This window comes from Spea bombifrons, chromosome 2 (assembly GCF_027358695.1).
Source record: "Spea bombifrons isolate aSpeBom1 chromosome 2, aSpeBom1.2.pri, whole genome shotgun sequence".
Taxonomy (NCBI): Eukaryota; Metazoa; Chordata; class Amphibia; order Anura; family Pelobatidae; genus Spea; species Spea bombifrons.
This window is the reverse complement of record NC_071088.1, coordinates 61,275,211-61,295,217: the sequence shown is the minus strand read 5'-3', so window position 1 is coordinate 61,295,217 and position 20,007 is coordinate 61,275,211. Positions and strand designations below refer to the sequence as shown.

At 42.1% G+C, this 20,007-nt stretch overlaps 2 protein-coding genes across 2 annotated transcripts; both read left to right on the top strand.

The window, feature by feature from the left end:
- The first annotated feature begins 1,857 nt into the window (after positions 1-1,857).
- YTHDF2 (YTH N6-methyladenosine RNA binding protein F2) lies at positions 1,858-3,916 on the top strand. The gene is made up of 3 exons (XM_053454460.1): positions 1,858-1,903; positions 2,153-2,232; positions 2,585-3,916. The coding sequence occupies exons 2-3, from the start codon at positions 2,212-2,214 to the stop codon at positions 3,914-3,916; spliced, it is 1,353 nt and encodes a 450-aa protein (XP_053310435.1). The 5' UTR covers positions 1,858-1,903; positions 2,153-2,211.
- A 9,568-nt stretch (positions 3,917-13,484) lies between these two features.
- LOC128474741 (mitochondrial peptide methionine sulfoxide reductase-like) lies at positions 13,485-18,525 on the top strand. The gene is made up of 6 exons (XM_053457135.1): positions 13,485-13,578; positions 13,803-13,871; positions 14,582-14,701; positions 16,246-16,350; positions 16,941-17,047; positions 18,200-18,525. The coding sequence occupies exons 1-6, from the start codon at positions 13,506-13,508 to the stop codon at positions 18,356-18,358; spliced, it is 633 nt and encodes a 210-aa protein (XP_053313110.1). The 5' UTR covers positions 13,485-13,505; the 3' UTR covers positions 18,359-18,525.
- The last annotated feature ends 1,482 nt before the right edge of the window (positions 18,526-20,007 follow it).

The following is a 20,007-nucleotide window of genomic DNA, read 5'->3' as shown; positions in this document are numbered from 1 at the left end:
TGGGTATCCGAGAAACGCTCGCACGACGTACGAATAGAAAGAAGGGTGTAGTATGTGATTAGATTACTGCACGTAATGGGCGGAAATGAGAACACCTGCCCGAATCCAATATGGCTGAGGTGGATGCTACGTCCAATCTTCTAAATGCACGCGCATGCTCGCAGAAACGCCCGCCCCTTTCCTGCTTTCAGGGTGCGCTCCTCCTGCATTACTTCGGTCACTTCGCCGCCGACATGTCCGCCAGTAGTCTTCTGGAGCCGGTATTTGAAGTTCTGTCGCACTCCGCTATATAGCGCGCCTTCGCATCCATACATATTCTCAGTTGGCTCTGTTCTTTGTTTTTTTATTTTATTATTTTGCGGTCTGTCTCCTTTGTACTCTCTCATTGCAATATTTTTATCCTTCCTTCCTCCAATCACTAGCCCTAGTTTGCTCCCTTTTCATTGGGTCAGCCTTTCCATCTGTATTCCTATATGTTTTCTCCTATATGATCACAGGCTCCTCCTTTTACAGTTCGGATCCTTGCACCCTTGTCTCCCTCCCTCTCCTGTTGGCACTCATTCTTGCCCACATTGCGCAGCATTTCACCCCTGCTCTGAGGCCTTCATGCCTAACCCCTTGGCATGCTTACCACCTTCCCTTATCCCCAACTCCTCCTCAACTAACCCGGCACACATCTCCCATTTTCTATCCTCGTATCCTTCCTCTTCTTGTCCTGTAAGCATCACTTCTCCTTTGGCCATGTTTTCCTGTGCCCTGGCACCACCTTAAAATGCCCTATTGATCTAGTGCCCATCATCCTGTTATACACTTGTATGGCTGCCCTCCTCTGCACCATCTGTGTTTCTTGAGTCTCTTCTTGATCCTCATTCTTTTACATGCATTCCCTATTTTAATTGCGTTTTCTGTGTTGCTTCCCATCAGATTGTATGTGTTTTAAAAGCATTCTGTGATCACACCGCTTGATACATATATATTTGCACATTGAAACCCCCTATGATGAAGTCTCTAAGAATTATAGGCCACCGCTTTTGTTTTGTGATTACCTCTAATGCATAGAGTTGTGTTGGTCTTGAGCCTTCACCTCTCGCCTGAAATATGCCTTTCGAAGTACAGTCATTAAGTGTGTATGTTAGAAAATTTTAATTTCACTTGCTTTTCTGCACTACATGTGGCACTGCTTATTCATTTCATTTGCACTACTACTCACTTTTCCATACTACAACACTTTTTTTCCCCAAACCAGTGTTCCTTGTCAAAAGTTTAGCCTAATTTAGCAGAACTCAAACTTATAGTTCCATCTCAGGCTAAAGTTAACAGTGATCAAGCAATCCATTCATTTAAAGTCCATTTTTTTAACACTGTTGTGCTCTTGTCAACTGGTAATGGCTCTTCCACGTTAGTTGTGGTTGGCAGCTCTTCCACCGCTTCAAAACCCTCAATTTCCTGCATTCATGTCGTATACAGCCATCAAAAGTGTGTCTATCCCATTTAAGGCTCCTGAGTACTTCTGTTCCTTTATCCACTTCCATCCATAGCTTCCCCCACGAAGAGCATTATCCTCCCTTACCTATTACTGTGCATTCTACCCGCCATCGTTGTTGACTCCTTCTCGCTCTTTCAATATATTGTCTACCTGTTAGTCTTTTGAGAGTATTGATCCCATATGGTATTTTCAAGAAGGACCAGTATGGCGAAATATTTACAGGCTGTACTAAGTACTGTTTGGACCACGCATTTTTCCTTTACTAGCCCAAGTTTTTCATCTGTAAATCATATTTCGCACTGCCCCTTTTCTCTGTCTTTTCCCAACACCCTTTAGTGGTCTTTCTATGCGTACGTATTTCAGATCTTACTCCTGTGTCTCTTGTTTTTCAGAGACCTAAAGGCCAAGGAAACAAAGGTAAGTGGCGGCAAGAAAAGGCGACAGGGTGGATAATGTTTAAGGGGAAGTAATGCCCGTTTTTCTTTTTTGAACTGCTTCCCTAAGTGTTTTGCGCATTGCTTAGCATTGTATATTGACTCCATGCTTTGCCCGTGGCACCAAGTGTAGATTAATAAGGAGGTTATTAGTGGGAGAAGCAAAAATTAAAATGCAAGAAATACGCGATGCTCTGTCTTATGATCACAACTTACTGAAATCTCTCTTTAGTGCAAAATGGATCTGTCCATCATAAAGATGGTTTGAACGATGATGAGTTTGAGCCCTATATGCACACACAGGAACGACAGGTAATATTCTACTCACCAGCACTCAATACTTAAACATTGTAAGTTCCCGCCGTGCTTGTGTTCTACGGTGCACTCTGTAATACAAGACAGCTTTTGGATTGTTTTGAAACTCCGTGTGTACAGTGCATCCGTTATCGAAAAACAATCGTTCAACCCTCTAGAAAGAGCAAAGGGTGTATTAATGCTTATAATAGTTGATTTTTCGCTATCCCTTTTACCTGTTTTGGTAAAATGGTCATACAGTTTGTTCATTTGATGGGTCCGGTTTGATAATGAAAGTATATTAAAAGTATTTTATCTAGCTTCTGTCTAATATATATTTTTTATTCCCCCCCCCCTCTTCCTACTGAAGAACAATGGTTACACCGCCCTGTCAGATTCATATCTTCCAAGCTACTACAGTCCATCTATTGGTTTCTCCTACTCCCTGAGTGAGGCAGCTTGGTCAACTGGAGGTGATCCCCCACCAACTGTGCCATATGTGGCCTCTTATGGTCAGTTAAGCAATGCAGAGCCCCATTATCTTCCAGATCCAATGTTTGGTCCTCTGGGTAGCTCTCCTTTCCTTGGACACCCTGGCTTTAATTTCTTTCCAAGTGGCATGGACTTTTCAGCCTGGGGCAGCGGAGGGGGCTCTCCTGGAGCATCTGCCCCCAGCTCAGGCTATGGTGGCAGTTACACTTATGCACCAAGTACATTGGGAGGGGCTGTCTTGGATGGGCAGACCAGTTTCAATGGTGGCAAAGCCGTGGGAAGCCTAGAACAGAGCATGGGGGCGCTGAAACTGGGAGAAAGTGGCTTGAAAACACCAGTTGGCGGTCTGCCCCCTGCCACTATCGTTCCTCCTAAACAGGCCTCCTGGGCTGACATTGCCAGCAAACCAGCAAAGCAAAACCTTGCAAAGATGCTCCCTCCACAGCCCATCAAGCAAAATATGGAGATTGGAACTTGGGAGAACAAGACACAGCCTTCTGCCATTTGTCCACTTCCATCACCTCCAGTCATACAGCAGTCTACTGGTTGTATACCCTCTGCCTCTCATCCTCCTACACGCTGGTCAGCACCACGTAACAGAGGCACAGAGCAGACCAATGCTCCAGCTTCCTCTCCTGATCCGCATCCTGTCTTGGAAAAGTTGCGTTCTGTTAACAACTACAATCCCAAGGATTTTGACTGTAGTCCTAAACATGGGAGAGTATTTATTGTCAAGAGCTATTCAGAGGACGATATCCACCGTTCCATCAAATATAACATTTGGTGCTCCACAGAACATGGTAACAAGCGTCTGGATGCAGCTTATCGCTCGCTTAATGGCAAGGGGCCAGTCTATTTGCTCTTCAGTGTTAATGGCAGTGGTCATTTCTGTGGGGTAGCAGAAATGCGCTCGGCTGTGGACTATAACACCTGTGCTGGCGTGTGGTCACAGGACAAGTGGAAAGGCCGATTTGATGTGCGCTGGCTGTTTGTCAAGGACGTGCCCAACGGGCAGCTACGCCACATCCGACTAGAAAACAACGAGAACAAGCCAGTGACCAATTCACGAGACACACAAGAAGTCCCTCTGGAAAAGGCACGTCAGGTGCTTCGTATTATTGCCAGCTATAAACACACCACCTCAATCTTTGATGACTTCTCGCACTATGAGAAGAGACAAGAGGAAGAGGAAAGTGTTAAAAAGGTATGATTTTATTGGCCTAAAGATGGCAATTCTTAAAGCAGACGTTTCCCTTGGATATGTCCATCAGTCTATTCAACAGTGATGCTGTACATGAAATATAGGTTTAATGCCCTAGTATGGGCAGTTATTATAGATAGTGTACAGTTCTTATACTATTATATCTACAACATATCTAACGACAAAAGCAGGTTTAAAAAAACTTCAACATTTCTGATTCTACCATGTACCTGGCTACAGATATGTTAATATACAGAAATCAAGACATGAGATGTGCTTCTTGTTTTTTTTGCTCTGTTAATGTAAAGAACTGGCTTGGGTGTATGGTAAAGGTGTAGACTAGCTTAAAATCCCAGGTGCTTCACACTGACCTGTCAGGACTGTATCTAGAGAAAAAACTGTACTATAATTTGGGATTTATTGTAGAGATCAATATATATGACCAATAGGTTTGGAGGCAGCAGTAATTTTTGTGCCCCTGTGCCTCGCTTCTGGGATTTGGCCAGACCTGTAGGTGTGCATCTCCGCAGGAAAAGACTGATTTTCTTGTGGTATGTTTTAAAATATGCACAAGTGACACAGCGACCATAAACTGACCAAGAACCTCTGAAACATACCTTTCCATCCCACATATTGCAATTACCCCCTTTTTGTTTTTCCCCTCCTTGCATTTAGCTTCAGTTGAGGAGTTCTTTACTGGTGGTCCAGAAAGTGTAGCATTAGAGGCAACAGGCTGTGCACATAGATCTGGTCTTTTCTGGCGCAAATCTGAGACTTATGCTCTGTATGACTATAGTGTTGCTATATGAATCCTTATTTTAGTACTCTGTATTGGGCAGCAGCGCAAGTGATCGCCACTGTCTTCCATATAGCACTGGGCACGCAGCCCCTCTACTGGATATTCACCTTTGAATTTAGACTCATTTTGGACAAGTACAAATACATAATTTGTACATAATCCTCCTTTGTTTTTTTTATAGGTAATAAAGAATTAAAAGCACTTCAGATCAGGTGAGTTGAAATCTGCAAAGCTCCACCATTTGTTATATCTTATGCTATGCTTTTGTACTCATTTCTTCTCACCTGTCATGGTTTACTAGGCCTGTCAAGAGCCTTGAGCCTTTGTACACAATGTTTAATGTCACATGGAATCTTGAAATGACAAAACTTAGCTGTAAGTGTAGTCGGTTACAGTAGTAAGATTTAGTGTTATAACCTCATCGTAACCACCTCATGGATCGGACATCTATTGTATGCCCTTTAACACATGATGATGTCACCTTCTGCTCAATACACTTGCTGAATACGTTTGTGTACTACCATCAGCTCTGGTTCTAGGGAATGTGTTACACACACACACACACACACACACACACACACACACACACACACACACACACGAGCTGCAGTGTCTTCAGCAGGTACATAAGAATTCTTTGGACAGGCAAATACCGTATTGGCTCGAATATAGGCCGCACTTTTTTCCCCCACTTTAAGTCTTTAAAGTGGGGGTGCGGCCTATATTCGGGGTCTAGCGCCCGACGCCTGGGACATGCAGTTCGGGGCGCTGGGCTGGCAGCAAGGTTAGGATTCAGATCCCCGGCAGCGGTGCAGGGGACCTGCATCCTACACTCCGATACGCTCAGACAGCCTCCCCTGCCAGCACTTCCCACGGGGGGAGTACCGGCACGGGAGGTTGTCTAAGCGCATCGTAAAGATTGTTAAAGCACATCTTGCAGACGTGCCGGCAGCGGAGGCTGTTTATGCTCGCATTGCTGCTGCCGGTGAACATCTGTGCGAACAATCTTCCTTGCCGGTACTTCCCACGGCGGAAGTGCCGGCACCGGAAGTTGAATACGCGTTAGATGTGTAGATGTCCCTCGCTGGCCCCGCCATACCCTGTGGAGTCTGCACCGGTAACTCTGGGGAGGGGGGGACATCTTGGGGACAGAGTGGCAGCATATCTCGGGGGGGGGGGGGGCGCAGAATTTTTTTTCTTTAAAAAAACCACCTAACTTTTAGGGTGCGGCCTATATCCGAGCCAATACGGTACTTAGGAATGCTATTTAAAGTACTTTGTGTTTGGGACAGCAGTCTGTCCCTTTAATCCAATTAAGTCTTTGTCTGGTTTGTGAGTAAGATGCATATGCCGCACACCCTAAATATTTTTGCAGAGGGCAAGGCTTGGAACTGAAAAGTGCTTAGCTCCTCTGAAGCGCAAATCTTCGGCGTAAATCCACCTGTCATATGCTGGTGGATGAAAACGGCGTGTGCGATAACGTCTGTGTGATGGGTTTTGATGAGAAGACAAACAGATTTTGCCTGGAGCGTGAAGCTGCCGTTTCAAATTTTAACAAGCCATCGTACTTTTACAAAAACATAATGATCTATCACTCATCCTTTGAAACGGGAAGAAGCCATCTGTCGAGAGACTCGCACAGTTGGAACAACTGTTGCAATACAAAGGAGCTCGATCAACTGTGCTATGAGTTAAGAGCCATACCTGAAGTTTTTCTTGCAAGAATAGGTGTGCTGGCCCTGTATAATGCATAGTTAATGTGCGGATTTCTGAGTGATATCAGTGATTTAAGAATCTATCCTCCAGGGCTAGCCCTGCTTTCTTGTAGCAGATTCTCGCTGGGCTTGAGCCTTTATAATGTGTAATTGTTTAGATGCTCAGCTCTTGAGTTAAAGACAAGGCTCAGACAAGCTTGTTTGTGGTGGTCATCCGCACATGAGTTTGTAAATGTAATGTTTTTCAGTGTTTCATTAAAAATGTAGCTTTAATCCAATCCACAACTTTTATACTCTGAGATCATACATGCACGCCTTATGTGTTCTTCCTAATTAAATAACACTTTGATGCAATAGTCCATATAAGAACCAATGACCTGACATGCGATGAGATCATTGTGATACCATCTGGTTTTTTTTTTTGGGGGGGGGTAAACTAGGAAATGCTTTGCACCAGATTGCATCATCTATATCCTTGGGAGACGGGGTAGTAAGATGCTGGGAATTCAAGATTTTAGTATATGGCTAGGGAAATGGTGCTGTGAACGGGTATTTGGGTTTTATTTCCCACACCAGTCCTGTGTCGTGTAACAAACATCTGTTTATAAATGATCTTGCCTTTCTCCCAAAGGGACAGAACTCAATAGGCGTTTGAACTAAAAGGGGGCAGCTCATTTTAGTAAATGGATCATTATGCTAAACCCTGTAAGGGCAATAGTTATCTTTTTAAGGTGGCACTATAGAAATGTTTGCATTAAAACAGGGGTTCAATGTGATGCACGCCCAACACAAAGGTATGTTGTGGCTTTTCAAACTGATATGCGGTTAAGGAGGGGAGCTAATGCATGGGTTACAATGACTAAAGACTTCAGTGCTGCCTGTTCTCACACCTCCGTTACCCAGGTGTTGTAACCGTTTATTACATATAAAGTTAACCTGCTGTGCTGTTCATAAGAGTAGCTATTTCTGTAACGGTCCGTGTATATAATATGTGGACATTTTATTTGTGTCTTGTTATGAACATTTGACATCCAAAAAGTTGCATTAAATGGTTGGTTCCATATCTTTAGAATTTACCATTTTGTGTTTGATAGATGTTTGTTTTAGTTGAATCATTTTTGGATTTGTTTAAAGCCTGGATAAACATCCATGTACAACCTGCATTCCTGTGAGTTTTGAACTACCTATTTTATCATGCCTCTTATTTTTTTTTTTTTTTTTAGGACCATCTACCATATCAACCACAGATGATTCCAACGCACATTTGTGGGGACCAAATCAATTTATAATACAGGAGAAAAAAAGCGAGGGTCATGCCTCCCAACCCTGAACCTCAGAGACAGAAACCAGGATTGCTGGGATATGTCAAAACTTGGGTTTCTAAACTGATACGAATAATCAAGATTGGATACACACGTTTATTTCCAGCAGTTGGATATTTTATTTTGGAACTCCTCCTCTATGTTGCCATGTTTTGCGGCAATTTCAATTTATTTTCATTTGATACTTGTGTGACTGTGTATACATACAGGTTTTTTGGGTTTGTTTACCACACAGCTGGAGCATGGTTGGACAAGGTCCGCAAGAAATAATGTTTAATTTACTCTTGGATAGATTGTTTAGAGTTGGGCAAAGGTTTAAAAAAAAAAATTAAAAAGTTAACATCGCTACCAGGGTCATTTAAGCCTACATCCTAAATGCAGTTAATATACAGTGGATTAATCAATTTGTGTTTATAATGGTTTTTGGCGTTAAGCAGCCCTTTCCAAGCTTTTGGGGAGAAGGGGTGAAATGCCTACCCTAAATTACAGGGTTAATAAATCCAACATCCAAATACAGCTTCTCACTAAGCCATCTAGATGGCCCTATTCATATCATTTACATCCCAACTCATTCAAGACATCTGTTTTTCTGGAATAAATCTCTTATTGAAAGCAAGACTTGCCGTCTGATTTTTGTACACCTTTTGCTTTTCAGATGTGAACCCCCTGGTCAGAGATTAGGCAAGAAAAGCTCCAGTGGTACTTCAGTTGGATAGACATGGTGAAAAATGACAAACAATAGGATTAAAACCTACTGAAGGAGATTGTCCCGCTCTTCTGAGCCTTTGTTCTATTTGGAGGTTGAGGTGAAGGAGAGAAACTTCTTGGGTTGGGATCACTTGATTGTAGCGAGGATGATGTGGAGGTCTCTCAAACGTGGGCAAGCACAGATTTTTTTTTTCCTCTCATCAGGACTGGAGAAGTAGGTTGCAGGTTGAATGTGCCTCTGAATTGATGGGTTTTTAGTGAGTAAACAGTACAGTGACTTGATAGAATGCGGTAAAATCCTGGATAACAAGATAAAGAGGTGGAATGTGATAACACCAGTAGAGAGGCTGAAATTGCGATAAGGGCACTTGGGGAAAGTGTTTGGATGGAAGAACATACAGAGGACGCTGCTGCCTCTACTGGAAGTAGGACTATACTAGTGGCCCAAGTTGGAGACGTTTTCTTTTTCTTTATATGGACTAGCAAATGTATAACTTGAATCATTTTGAGGTCTCCTTGGATATATGCATTTGTATTTATCTATATAAATTATAATTCGGAGGCTAGTGGTTTCCATACATATGTCAAATCAATATATACGTATTTCTAATTAACAAATTTAATCTGCTGTAGATGTTGCGTTAGTGTGAGGACATCCCTTCTTGTATGTAGAGGGTGACCATCAGTGTTAACAAATCTCCTAAACTTCCTATAATCTGTGCTTTTTGTAGCTATATTTAGGTTAGATTTTCCACTGATTTCAACCCCCATGAGTTGAAGACTGTGGCAGAGTCAGCATTTCTGATTTGCAACTTGGTATCAGTAGGGCAAAGGTAAATTAAGGAAAAGTAAAAGCATTTTTCCCCTTGTGCACCTATATATTGCTTATTGTATTCTGTAAACACTATTACATATATATATACACTGCTCAAAATAATAAAGGGAACACGTAAACAACACAATGTAACTCGAAGTCAATCACACTGTCCACTCAGGAAGCAACACTGATGGACAATCAATTTCACATGCTGTCGTGCAAATGGAACAGACAACAGGTGGAAATTATAGCCAATTAGCAAGACACCCCCAATAAAGGAGTGGTTCTGCAGGTGGTGACCACAGACCACTTCTCAGTTCCTATGCTTCCTGGCTGATGTTTTTGAATGCTGGCGGTGCTTTCACTCTAGTGGTAGCATGAGACGGAGTCTACAACCCACACAAGTGGCTCAGGTAGTGCAGCTCATCCGGGATGGCACATCAATGCGAGCTGTGGCAAGAAGGTTTGCTGTGTCTGTCAGCGTAGTGTCCAGAGCATGGAGGCGCTACCAGGAGACAGGCCAGTACATCAGGAGACGTGGAGGAGGCTTTAGGAGGGCAACAACCCAGCAGCAGGACCGCTACCTCCACCTTTGTGCAAGGAGGAGCACTGCCAGAGCCCTGCAAAATGACCTCCAGCAGGCCACAAATGTGCATGTGTCCACTCAAATGGTCAGAAACAGACTCCATGAGGGTGGTATGAGGGCCCAATGTCCACAGGTGGGGGTTGTGCTTACAGCCTAACACCGTGCAGGACGTTTGGCATATTCGCCACTGGCGCCCTGTGCTCTTCACAGATGAAAGCAGGTTCACGCTGAGCACATGTGACAGACGTGACAGAGTCTGGAGACGCCGTGGAGAACGTTCTGCTGCCCGCCCGTTCCCCAGACCTGAATCCGATTGAGCACATCTGGGACATCATGTTTCACTCCATCCACCAATGCCACGTTGCACCACAGACTGTCCAGGAGTTGGTGGATGCTTTAGTTCACGTTCTGGGAGGACATCCCTCAGGAGACCATCCGCAACCACATCAGGAGCATGCCCAGGCGTTGTAGGGAGGTCATACGGGCACGTGGAGGCCACACACACTACTGAGCCTCATTGTGACTTGTTTTAAGGACATTACATCAAAGTTGGATCAGCCTGTAGTGTGGTTTTCCATTTTGATTTTGAGTGTGACTCCATATCCAGACCTCCATGGGTTGATAAATTTGATTTCCATTGAGAATTTTTGTGTGATTTTGTTGTCAGCACATTCAACTATGTAAAGACGGAAGAATGTCATATGATTAGTTCATTCATTCAGATCTAGGATGTTCGTTTTAATTTTTGGAGCAGTGTACTTAGCAGATAGAACTGTAAAATGTAGGTTATGGGAAAAGTGACGCATCTGTTCTAAAACATCTGCTGAGACTTTAGTCTGGGCTGCAACAAGTATTAGGATTACAGTCTTCTGCTACACCAGCCAGTGTCGAGTATGAAACAAAATGAGGGAACAAAGGGCAAATAAGCAGGATAAAGGGTAGCACATTTGTATATATGGTAATGTATACTGCACGAGATTCTAAATGGATCAAGTATAATTTCATAGAGCGCTGCCTGGGTTTAGGAACTAAGTTGTGACTTGGATCAACAGCAAAGGCTGAACTTGATAGACACGTCTTTTTTCAGCCTATGTAACTATGAATATCACCTAACTGCTCGTACATAATGTATTGTTACATAGGCACATGATTGGTGTTCCATAATGCCCAGTTTACACTGCAAGCTTAAAATTCACAGCTTAACACAATCAACCGTTGCTAGTTTTGCTATACCACAGCTGTCTACCGTCAACACAGATTCTTTACAAGGCCTCTAGCGTGCATGAAATGCTTATCTCATGATGGGGGAGAGTTTGCGGAATTTAGCGGAGAATGGTTGTCTCCCTCACTTCCACTTCATCTCTCATTATGAAGGCACAACTCTAAAGTTTTTCCTGCAAGATGAGCTGAGCATAATTCAATGTGTGAGAAGCCTTTGGGAAACACTTTCTGGTTTAACTATACATTACATGGAAACAGTTGAGATGAGATCTGGGGCAAAAGCTTACTGGGGTGGCTCATTCATACTGTGATTTCACCTCCTTGACTTCACTATACAACTCTTGTCAACTGGCAGGAAAGTGCGACTGTTGAAATCTGTGGGAGCACTGGATTAGACCTGGAATTGGGCCTGGCGGGGGGGGGGGGTGCTTAACTGTGCATACACCTTGCTGAACCTGATGTGGGGTTGACAAAACACCTCCCGCAAGGCAAAGTGCTGGGGGGGATTGGAAAAATGAATTAATTCACTCCAATCATTCATTCAGTATCTAATATCAGGGGGCAGTTAAAGTGCTTCCATGCTTAGGACCCCTGTTTGTGTGGGCCTCCTTGGGCATGTAATTGTGGTAGTAATTTATGCACTAAACCTTATGTTGAAACACATTATGTCATGCTTCCCACCATTCAAAATGGCCCAAGACTGTAACTTTTGGTTTAGGGAGTGTGGTTGGAGTTTCAGCCAGTTGTGGGGCTTTACCCAGACTTGATCTAGTAATAGCTATTTATCCTAGAAGCCAAAGAAATCTGAAGTAAATTGTGCTTCCCCTTGTTGTGTCAATATGGTGATAAATGTTCCAAAGTGGTAAGACCATAGTGGAAATTTGATCCCCATTCTTTCTCTTCTGGGGTGCACTACTCTCATGAGGATATATAGCCAATTCCTTCGCTTCCAATCCAAAGCCAGATCTTTTAGGACCTCCACCTTGAAAGAGGGACTTACTGAAGTCTTCAAGAAAGGTTGCAGTTCAAAGGGCACAGCCCACCCACGCCCACCAACAAAGGAGTATTTAGTGACTTAGCTCCACAAGGTGACAAGTAAGCAAAAACAAAGTGAAATCAATACAATTTGTTTTAAAAAGTGAGCATGTGGTTGAAAAGGAGATATATCCATACCCAGCAAACCTTGTAAGAACAAAAAGACATCACAGGAAGAAAGAAGGACAGAGGTATTGGGCCTCATGGTGCTTGTGGGACTCTTTCTTTTTGAAAGTACCTAGTCAACTTTATAGTGCTTACAGACTAAAGGCATATGTGTCTGCTAATAATTTGAAGGCATCATTTAAATAGACGATTCTGGTTGATGATTTAGATGAATGAACCTTTAATTTTGTATTTTTATTTTGCTGTAACTGTCTTCTCCCACTTGTGACATGTAGCTCCTTTTACTGCCAAGTCGATTCAATGGCACAAAAAACGTATCCATCGCTTTACTAACATCTCCCCTCTGTCAGTCTCTTCACTGACTGCACACATTTAAAATCCTGGCTCTTACTTTCAAAGCTCTTCATAGTGGTTTTAGTTACACCTCCTCACTCCCCCTCTTCAACTCTTGTTTCTGTAAGTCTGTTTACCCATTATAAAGTGCTGTGAAATATGATGACACTGTATTAAACAATAAATAATAACAATGTACCCCTACCCCACCTACACTTATGTTCACTCCTCTCACTCTTTGCTTTCTCTCCCTTCCTCACTCAATCCATGGGGGGGAATTTAGGGGCTGCAGAGAGCAGTGGCTCTAGGTAAAAGAGCTCTGGGCATGTTTACAGTAAGGTACAGGCCAAGAATACAGAATTTCTTTAGTTACTACACTGAAAATGTGACACCCTCACATTGATTTTCTATGTGGCAGGATCATACCTCTTGTATACCAGAGTAAAAAAAGGTCAGGGGTACAAATGGGTAGGCACCAACATTGCTCATGGTGGACATTGACTGCTGTCTGTGCTCTCTGTTAATGATGTTCTATGGACCTTCACAAACCTTCCCACGGACACTGGTGTCCTTGTACGGACACTGCCTATCCCTGGGTACAAATGGTCACCTGAAACATCTGATCTCCCATAGCAACTAGAAGTTCATTCAACCCCCAGAGTAATGCCTCCAGGACAGTGTCAGTATCTCTATCTTCTGTCTGTGTATCTATGTTGAGTGCCATAATCTCTTTAATAGCATTTCCAATACTATTTTGCATTCTGAGGAAAATACTTAATTACCCTGTTTTTTCATGTATTGTCAATATAGGAGGCCCTGTTAAATCTTGAAAGTTACTTATTAAAGTTGTTTCTGTGACCTCTGTCCCCTCAAGCTAATTACCACTATAAATATGCCGAGCTGGCCTCCTTTAGCATCACTGGCTTTCCTGCAGCCATGGCGAGCAAAACTGTTCTTCCCACAGAGCATGAAGCTCTACCAGGGCGGTCTGAAGCTCTTCAGGTAGCAGGTAATTACCAAACTCGCTGTTTTTCTTGAGTCATAATGTATAATATATCTCAAACAAATGATTCATTGTGTTGTGTGATGGAAGATTGTGCAATTACCTGACAAACAGCAATTTCATTACCTGCATTTTACCAACGTCATCTTTACACCCAGGATAAAGTTCACTGAGCTGAGCAAGCAAAAACCCATTGACCCTGCAAGAGTTATTATTATTTTTATCTGCAGCAAAACATACTGTGAATGGGAATTCAGTTCTGGAACCATTCCCAGCGGGCACGGAGCTGGCATTATTTGGTGAGCGTGAACCCAAGTTAAGATGGGAATGAATATTTGCATCCGTTTCATGCATTTCTCCACTACTCGCTGCAATAGTGATTGTTTTTCCTTTAATAGATCCAATATAAACCTTTTACACAGTAATGCTTACTCTAAATTGGTTCATACATTACGAAACATGGGATCTGTTTGTGAATTTGTGATTTGTGGAGTACAGATTCCCCACACACCTTTTCTCTCTCTGTATTCGCTCCCCTTACAGGACAATGGCTCTTCTGGGTGAAAGCCATGGATGATGTGGGCTTAATTTGTAATGGTTTATATTGGCATTTTTGGATTATAATTCCATGCTCTGTCTGTGAATTCTGACACAGTCTTAATGGCATTTTACTATGTATGTCTATGGTATATCTTTTTGTAATGTGATGTTTTTCTCCTGTTATGTCTGTCTGGGATGTTCTGCTTTATGTGATTTTTGGCCTTGTGTATAATTATAGTAAATAGAAAATGTAATAAAAATTGATCTTAAAATATACAGAGCCGCTGTAGTGCTTCTTAAAGGTAAAAATACATCTCCTGGCTTTGCTTTTCTACCAACACTCCAGGGGCAATGCATAACCTAGTATAAAGGGAACCAAAAGCTCTTCTCACCCCTCTAGGGGTCATCTCCAGAAACTCTATACAACCACCTTGTTCAAAAATCCTGACTTGTATTTATTAATTTGCAGGTATGGGCTGTTTCTGGGGTGTAGAGCGACTGTTTTGGAAACAGAATGGTGTCTTCTCCACTCAGGTGGGATATGCAGGAGGTTATACTCCCAATCCCACTTATAAAGAAGTATGTACAGGTAAAAACTGTTCCCAGCTGAAATTCATTTTTCCAAGGATCTGCCTCTTCTACACTGCAACCTTGCTTCTTTCCTCTGTAACTACAGGGGTCGCAACGGGGCCCATCTCTCTAGGGGCCTGGACGACCCCTGCGACCACTTATTTCAGTCTCCTCGAGCCAGTTCAAAAATGAAACTGAGGTGAAACCGAGGCTGCTTGCACAATGTGTGAGCACAGGACCGAAAGCTGCAGGAGAGGTAAGGGGGTATGTATATGAGCATACATAAGGAGTGCATGTGAGAATGAATGCCTATGTAAAAGTGCATGTGAGCATGAATGTGTATGTGTGTGAGATGGAGTGTGTGTGTTAGCATAAGTGTGTAAATGTGTGTGAGCATGGATGTGTATGTTTGTGAGATGGAGTGTGCGTTAGAATGAGTGTAAAAGTGTGTGTAAGTGACTATGAATAAGTGTATGTGTCTTAGCAGTTTTTGTGTGTGTATACATATGTGCCAGAGTGTATATTTGAAAGGGGCAAGAAAGAAGGCACAGACAACTGTTTGGGGACAATGATGGCACATATAAGCTGTTTGTGGCACTGGGAAGCTGGGGGCCAAGATGGCACATGTAGGCTGTTTCGGGGGTAATGATGACACTGAGGGGAAAGGTGGTACTTACAAGCTGTTTAGGGGCAAGGGAGACACTGTCGGACATGTTGCTTGGTGAACCTGGAGGGCCCTGGGGACAGTATTTCGCACCATGGCCCTGTGGTTTCTACAGTAGTGCATACAGTCTCTACAGTCTGTACATACACTGCAAGGACAACACTGCCTCATGAAACTGTTCTTACTGTGAAGATCACAGTGAGGCGAGAGATACGTGGTCATTTTGGATAGTGATGCCTAATCTTGAAAAACAGATGTCAAGTAGATATAAAGTCCCTCTTTAAAACAATTCCTTTATAGATTTGTTTGGCTACATAACATTAAATTTGTAGAGGGCCATCAGATTCCATGCCGCTATTACAATAGGAGGATGGCCAAAATTAACAATAACATTAAAACTCTATTGCACTCAATGCCCTGGACTATGATTTGCACAAGGCAGGAAAACTGAGTTGAGGTAAACAACTTTAGGACCACAGGCAATATACACCTGACATTGGATACAACTTATACTATTACTAGAAAGGCAGAACATTTTTTGTGCTAAATTGGCACCTTTTATTTAATTGATCCATCACTTAAACTCATATAATTGAGTACCAATCTCATAGACATGTGCAGTAGTGTCAAGAAAGCCATGGCTCATTGACATGTGAACAATACATTGGCAATGTAGCATATCACCCCGTGTGATGCTTGTAGAGAAGGGTGCATAACAAAATATTAGAGCACACGCACATTAGTGCAAGAACAGGTCTCTAATTATCTTCGGTATTTCTGTACTTGGTTCCTATGCATTTGTCTTATCTTGACAATGCATAAACACAGTGTTCTGTCTTAGCATCTAACTAAGAATTTGAGGCCCACCTCAACTGTTCCTGCTCTTTCTCCAATCACAGGTCTTACTGCACATGCTGAAGTTGTCCGGATTGTGTTCGACCCAAAAGTGATAAGTTATGTAACATTACTGAAGTTATTTTGGGAGAACCATGACCCAACAGAAGGTGAGTATTGATCCCATGAGTTCCTCCTATGACAGAAGCCAACGTTGGCCATGAGTGAATAGTTAGAACGGTGAGGCCCCGTGTCTCACCCATCTTCACTTCACTTTTTGGACAACAACAAACCTACCAGAGGCTGACACTGCATAACAAGAGTATAGTTCAACAAAATACTACAAGGTGGCATATTACTAGTTACCGGTGGAACATAATTTTTGCAGGGTATACCAGTTTAAACCTTCTCTGGATGTAGTAGGGGTACCAAAATTACAACCACTTACGCAAAAGACTACAAGCACAATTCCTTACTCAGATAAGGAAAACGAAAACATGTGACAGTGTAAGATCTTCTATGCCACAGGGAAAATATTTAGATAAGTACCTGGGAGCAATATCCCCTACCACTGAGAGAACCAGTGTGCGTGATAACAACTTACAATGGTCATGACTCAAAATCACTAGTAATGAGCTAAAACAACGTTCTTCACTCTGTGGTTTATGCATTTCTAATAGAATTGAAAGTTCTGAAATATGCCAGTGAATATCAAGACGTGAATTATCTTTATAGGCATTGTAAATTTCTGTATTGACAGGAATGAAGCAGGGACATGATGTTGGTTCTCAGTATCGTTCTGTCATATACACCTATAGTGACCAGCAGATGGAAGCAGCTCTGTTTTCAAGAGATGCATTCCAAAAGGTAGGTTGTTCTTTATTTTCTGCATCTTGGAAGTCCATCTCTTTTCTTCAGACGATACGAGCACCAGCAGAGGACCTATGTTTTCTCTATTATTTCCTTTGAAACATATAGTGACAGGAGTCATGTATCCTATAAGCAATAATTGGTCTGTGCGTGATTTGTGTCTTTTCCAGTTGCTAGAAAGACTAGCAGATATAGGCCCAGTTTGGGCAATCATATTGCTGCATGACCAGTAGGGGGTGGGCTTGGCTAGCAATCCCAGCAGAGCACATCTACTGTCTTAATCTACAGGCAGTCCACACACAACACTGAGTTACTTTAGAGGAAAGGTGATCTTGATTCAGATTTTTCAGTGGAGTTTAATTGCTTTAAAAGTGAAAGTACAGCCTAATGGCAGCCAAGACTACATTGGTACCCTATTTGTACCAGGTAGAAAGTCATCTTTATGGCGGTCATACCTGGCTGAAACTTTTTATGGTCACCAACATTTTTCAGCTTTAGCTTTATTTGAATAGTGTGTCTCTACGTTGATTTGATATTTCTGTTATATAATGTTCTAATGGTGCAATCCTTGGGTTGTTATTTTGTGTGTGTATATTTTATATTTTCAAAATCAACAGCCTATACTGCATTTGAGTATCTTTTTGTAGAGTACTATGTACAATGGAGATCACTGACATCACAAAGAGCCTCTTAAATCTATGGCTCTCAATCTTGTTCCAACCACCGACCGCTAGAAACAGATTGTTCCAACTGATACCTCCAATATCACAAGACGCCAACTGTATAATCTGAGCAATGCTATATTGTCCTAATTATTGTGATTTTAATGTTATTTTTTTTTTGGAGGGAGGGTGCTTTCATGTTCTACGCTTGATTGTGGAGATTACTTGAAACTATTTATTTCCCTGCATCCTCTGATGGGGAACTGATTGATCACCTTTGTAGCGCCTCATTTTGGAGCGCCACATATGAATTAATTTAAATATATTTGCTAAACTATGATCAGTTCATCTGTATTGTTTAATGTTATCACTTGGTTTCCTCCGACCCCACTAAGAATGGTCTCAATGTCTATTTAGATGTAATATTAGCTGTTTTATTCGTGTAGTATTGGAAAACTTAAAATAATGACATATTATATTAATACAGGAACTCAGCAGCTCTAACCGCGGCACTGTCACCACAGAAATCAGACCTGCTCCGGTCTTCTACTATGCAGAGGACTATCACCAACAATATTTACACAAAAACCCAGATGGATATTGCGGTCTCAAGGGAACCGGAATAACTTGTCCCATAAGGAAGTGATTGTTCATAGAATATTCTCTCTGAGTAACGTGCCACGAGCTTCATTTTAATTTAGTCTGGAAACTCTGTGAAGGTGCATCTACTCCTCACGCATGCATACCTATTGCACCTAACCTTTATTAAAGTGTGCCAAATAAATACATTCATAACTAAATGGAACTTGATAATGGTGTATTTTTCCTTGCATAATTTTAGTATTAAGCAACACGTGTTGCGCATGATTTATTTATGGGAAATCTCTGGGTGATATATTCCCTTGGCTGATCGGCACATTATGAGGGCGGGTTAAATAAAAGTTCTGGAATCTGTATAGAGGGTGGCCACCTGAGTGCAGATAGCTGATGACATGTTCAGTGTTCTAGATCCAGGAAGCACACATGCTGTGTGAGGACTTATCTCTGACACCCACACACTTCCTGCTGCACACCTGTAGAGTGGCTGTGCAGGTGTCTTCAAGTTTTGATGATCTGTGTGGGAGTTTCAGCTCTGACGGGGGAACTATGTTGTGCAACCACTAAACAACGAATGCTATTGAGGTGTTATCAGTGCAAACACAAGCATGTGAGGATGCACATTCAGCGTATTAATGCTGGATCTAGAGAAGAACATACACAGATCCTGCAGTGTTTTGTTAGTGGTACAAACGCATCTCTTACTATTGTAGACCTTTGATGATGTTTGCCAAGTATGGAACAGTAATAAAGTGAATTATCACTGGTGCTATGGTAAAATGAATGCACCTTACACACATCACAAAACTGTTAACATTGACATGCCATCACTAGTGTATGTGGTATTTGGAGGAACCGTGTGCACTGGTTCATACTAACAGTATGATCATATAATGGGTCGGGTGTCTGCATTCACTCAAAGCAGAGTAACTTACCATGGTGAGCTGTGTACATAGGTATTGTACACTGTATTCCAGCTGCTGAGTGCACGCATCTTTTAATGCATTCATGAGAAACATGGGGAATGTTGTGATCACATTATGAATGTTCAAAGACACATATATAAATGTTCTGTATTGCAGACCAGCACATGTAAAATGGTGCTCTATAGTATGTATTAAGGGACTGAATTACTTAGTGTATACTCATTCTCACACTAATAGTGAAAATGAACTAATGATGCCTTATAGTATCCATATAGTCTAAACAAATGCAACTTCTTCCTCTTATTCGATCTTTTATTCTCAAGTACGTGTGCAGGAAGAATACACTTGTGTGACTTGTTAGTCTTCACCAGACAAAAAGCTATGGAACACATTTATCATACCAACACTTTCATACATCGAGTGGCTCACACCAACGTTTGGGAATCATCAGTCCTACCTTTTTTTGGTATGTGCATTATGTATGTTCTTTGTCATTCCTTATGGGGAACATATGAGAACACACTATTTCCCATCTGGTTCATTTATTTGAGATCTGTTTGTGTAGAAGATAAAGACATTAATTCTTACGGATCTGGACACACAAGACTACTAGCATTTCCTGTTCTTGTGTGATGCCGGGTGTGTCTTATTGACACAAAGCAGGTGACAGGTGTGAAGTGCAATATCAATATATTTGCCAACAAAGCAACATACCCAGCAAATATATACAAACAAAAGTATATAGCCAAACGAAAAGATAAACAACATGAAG

Excerpts from the sequence above, each read along its gene's own strand:
- YTHDF2 (XM_053454460.1), top strand. The coding sequence starts at position 2,212 with ATGCACACACAGGAACGACAG. Across the intron at positions 2,233-2,584 it reads TGCACACACAGGAACGACAG|AACAATGGTTACACCGCCCT; the intron begins GTAATATTCTAC and ends TTCCTACTGAAG.
- LOC128474741 (XM_053457135.1), top strand. The coding sequence starts at position 13,506 with ATGGCGAGCAAAACTGTTCTTCCCACAGAGCATGAAGCTCTACCAGGG. Across the intron at positions 13,579-13,802 it reads TGAAGCTCTTCAGGTAGCAG|CAAAACATACTGTGAATGGG; the intron begins GTAATTACCAAA and ends TTTTATCTGCAG. Across the intron at positions 14,702-16,245 it reads TTATAAAGAAGTATGTACAG|GTCTTACTGCACATGCTGAA; the intron begins GTAAAAACTGTT and ends CTCCAATCACAG.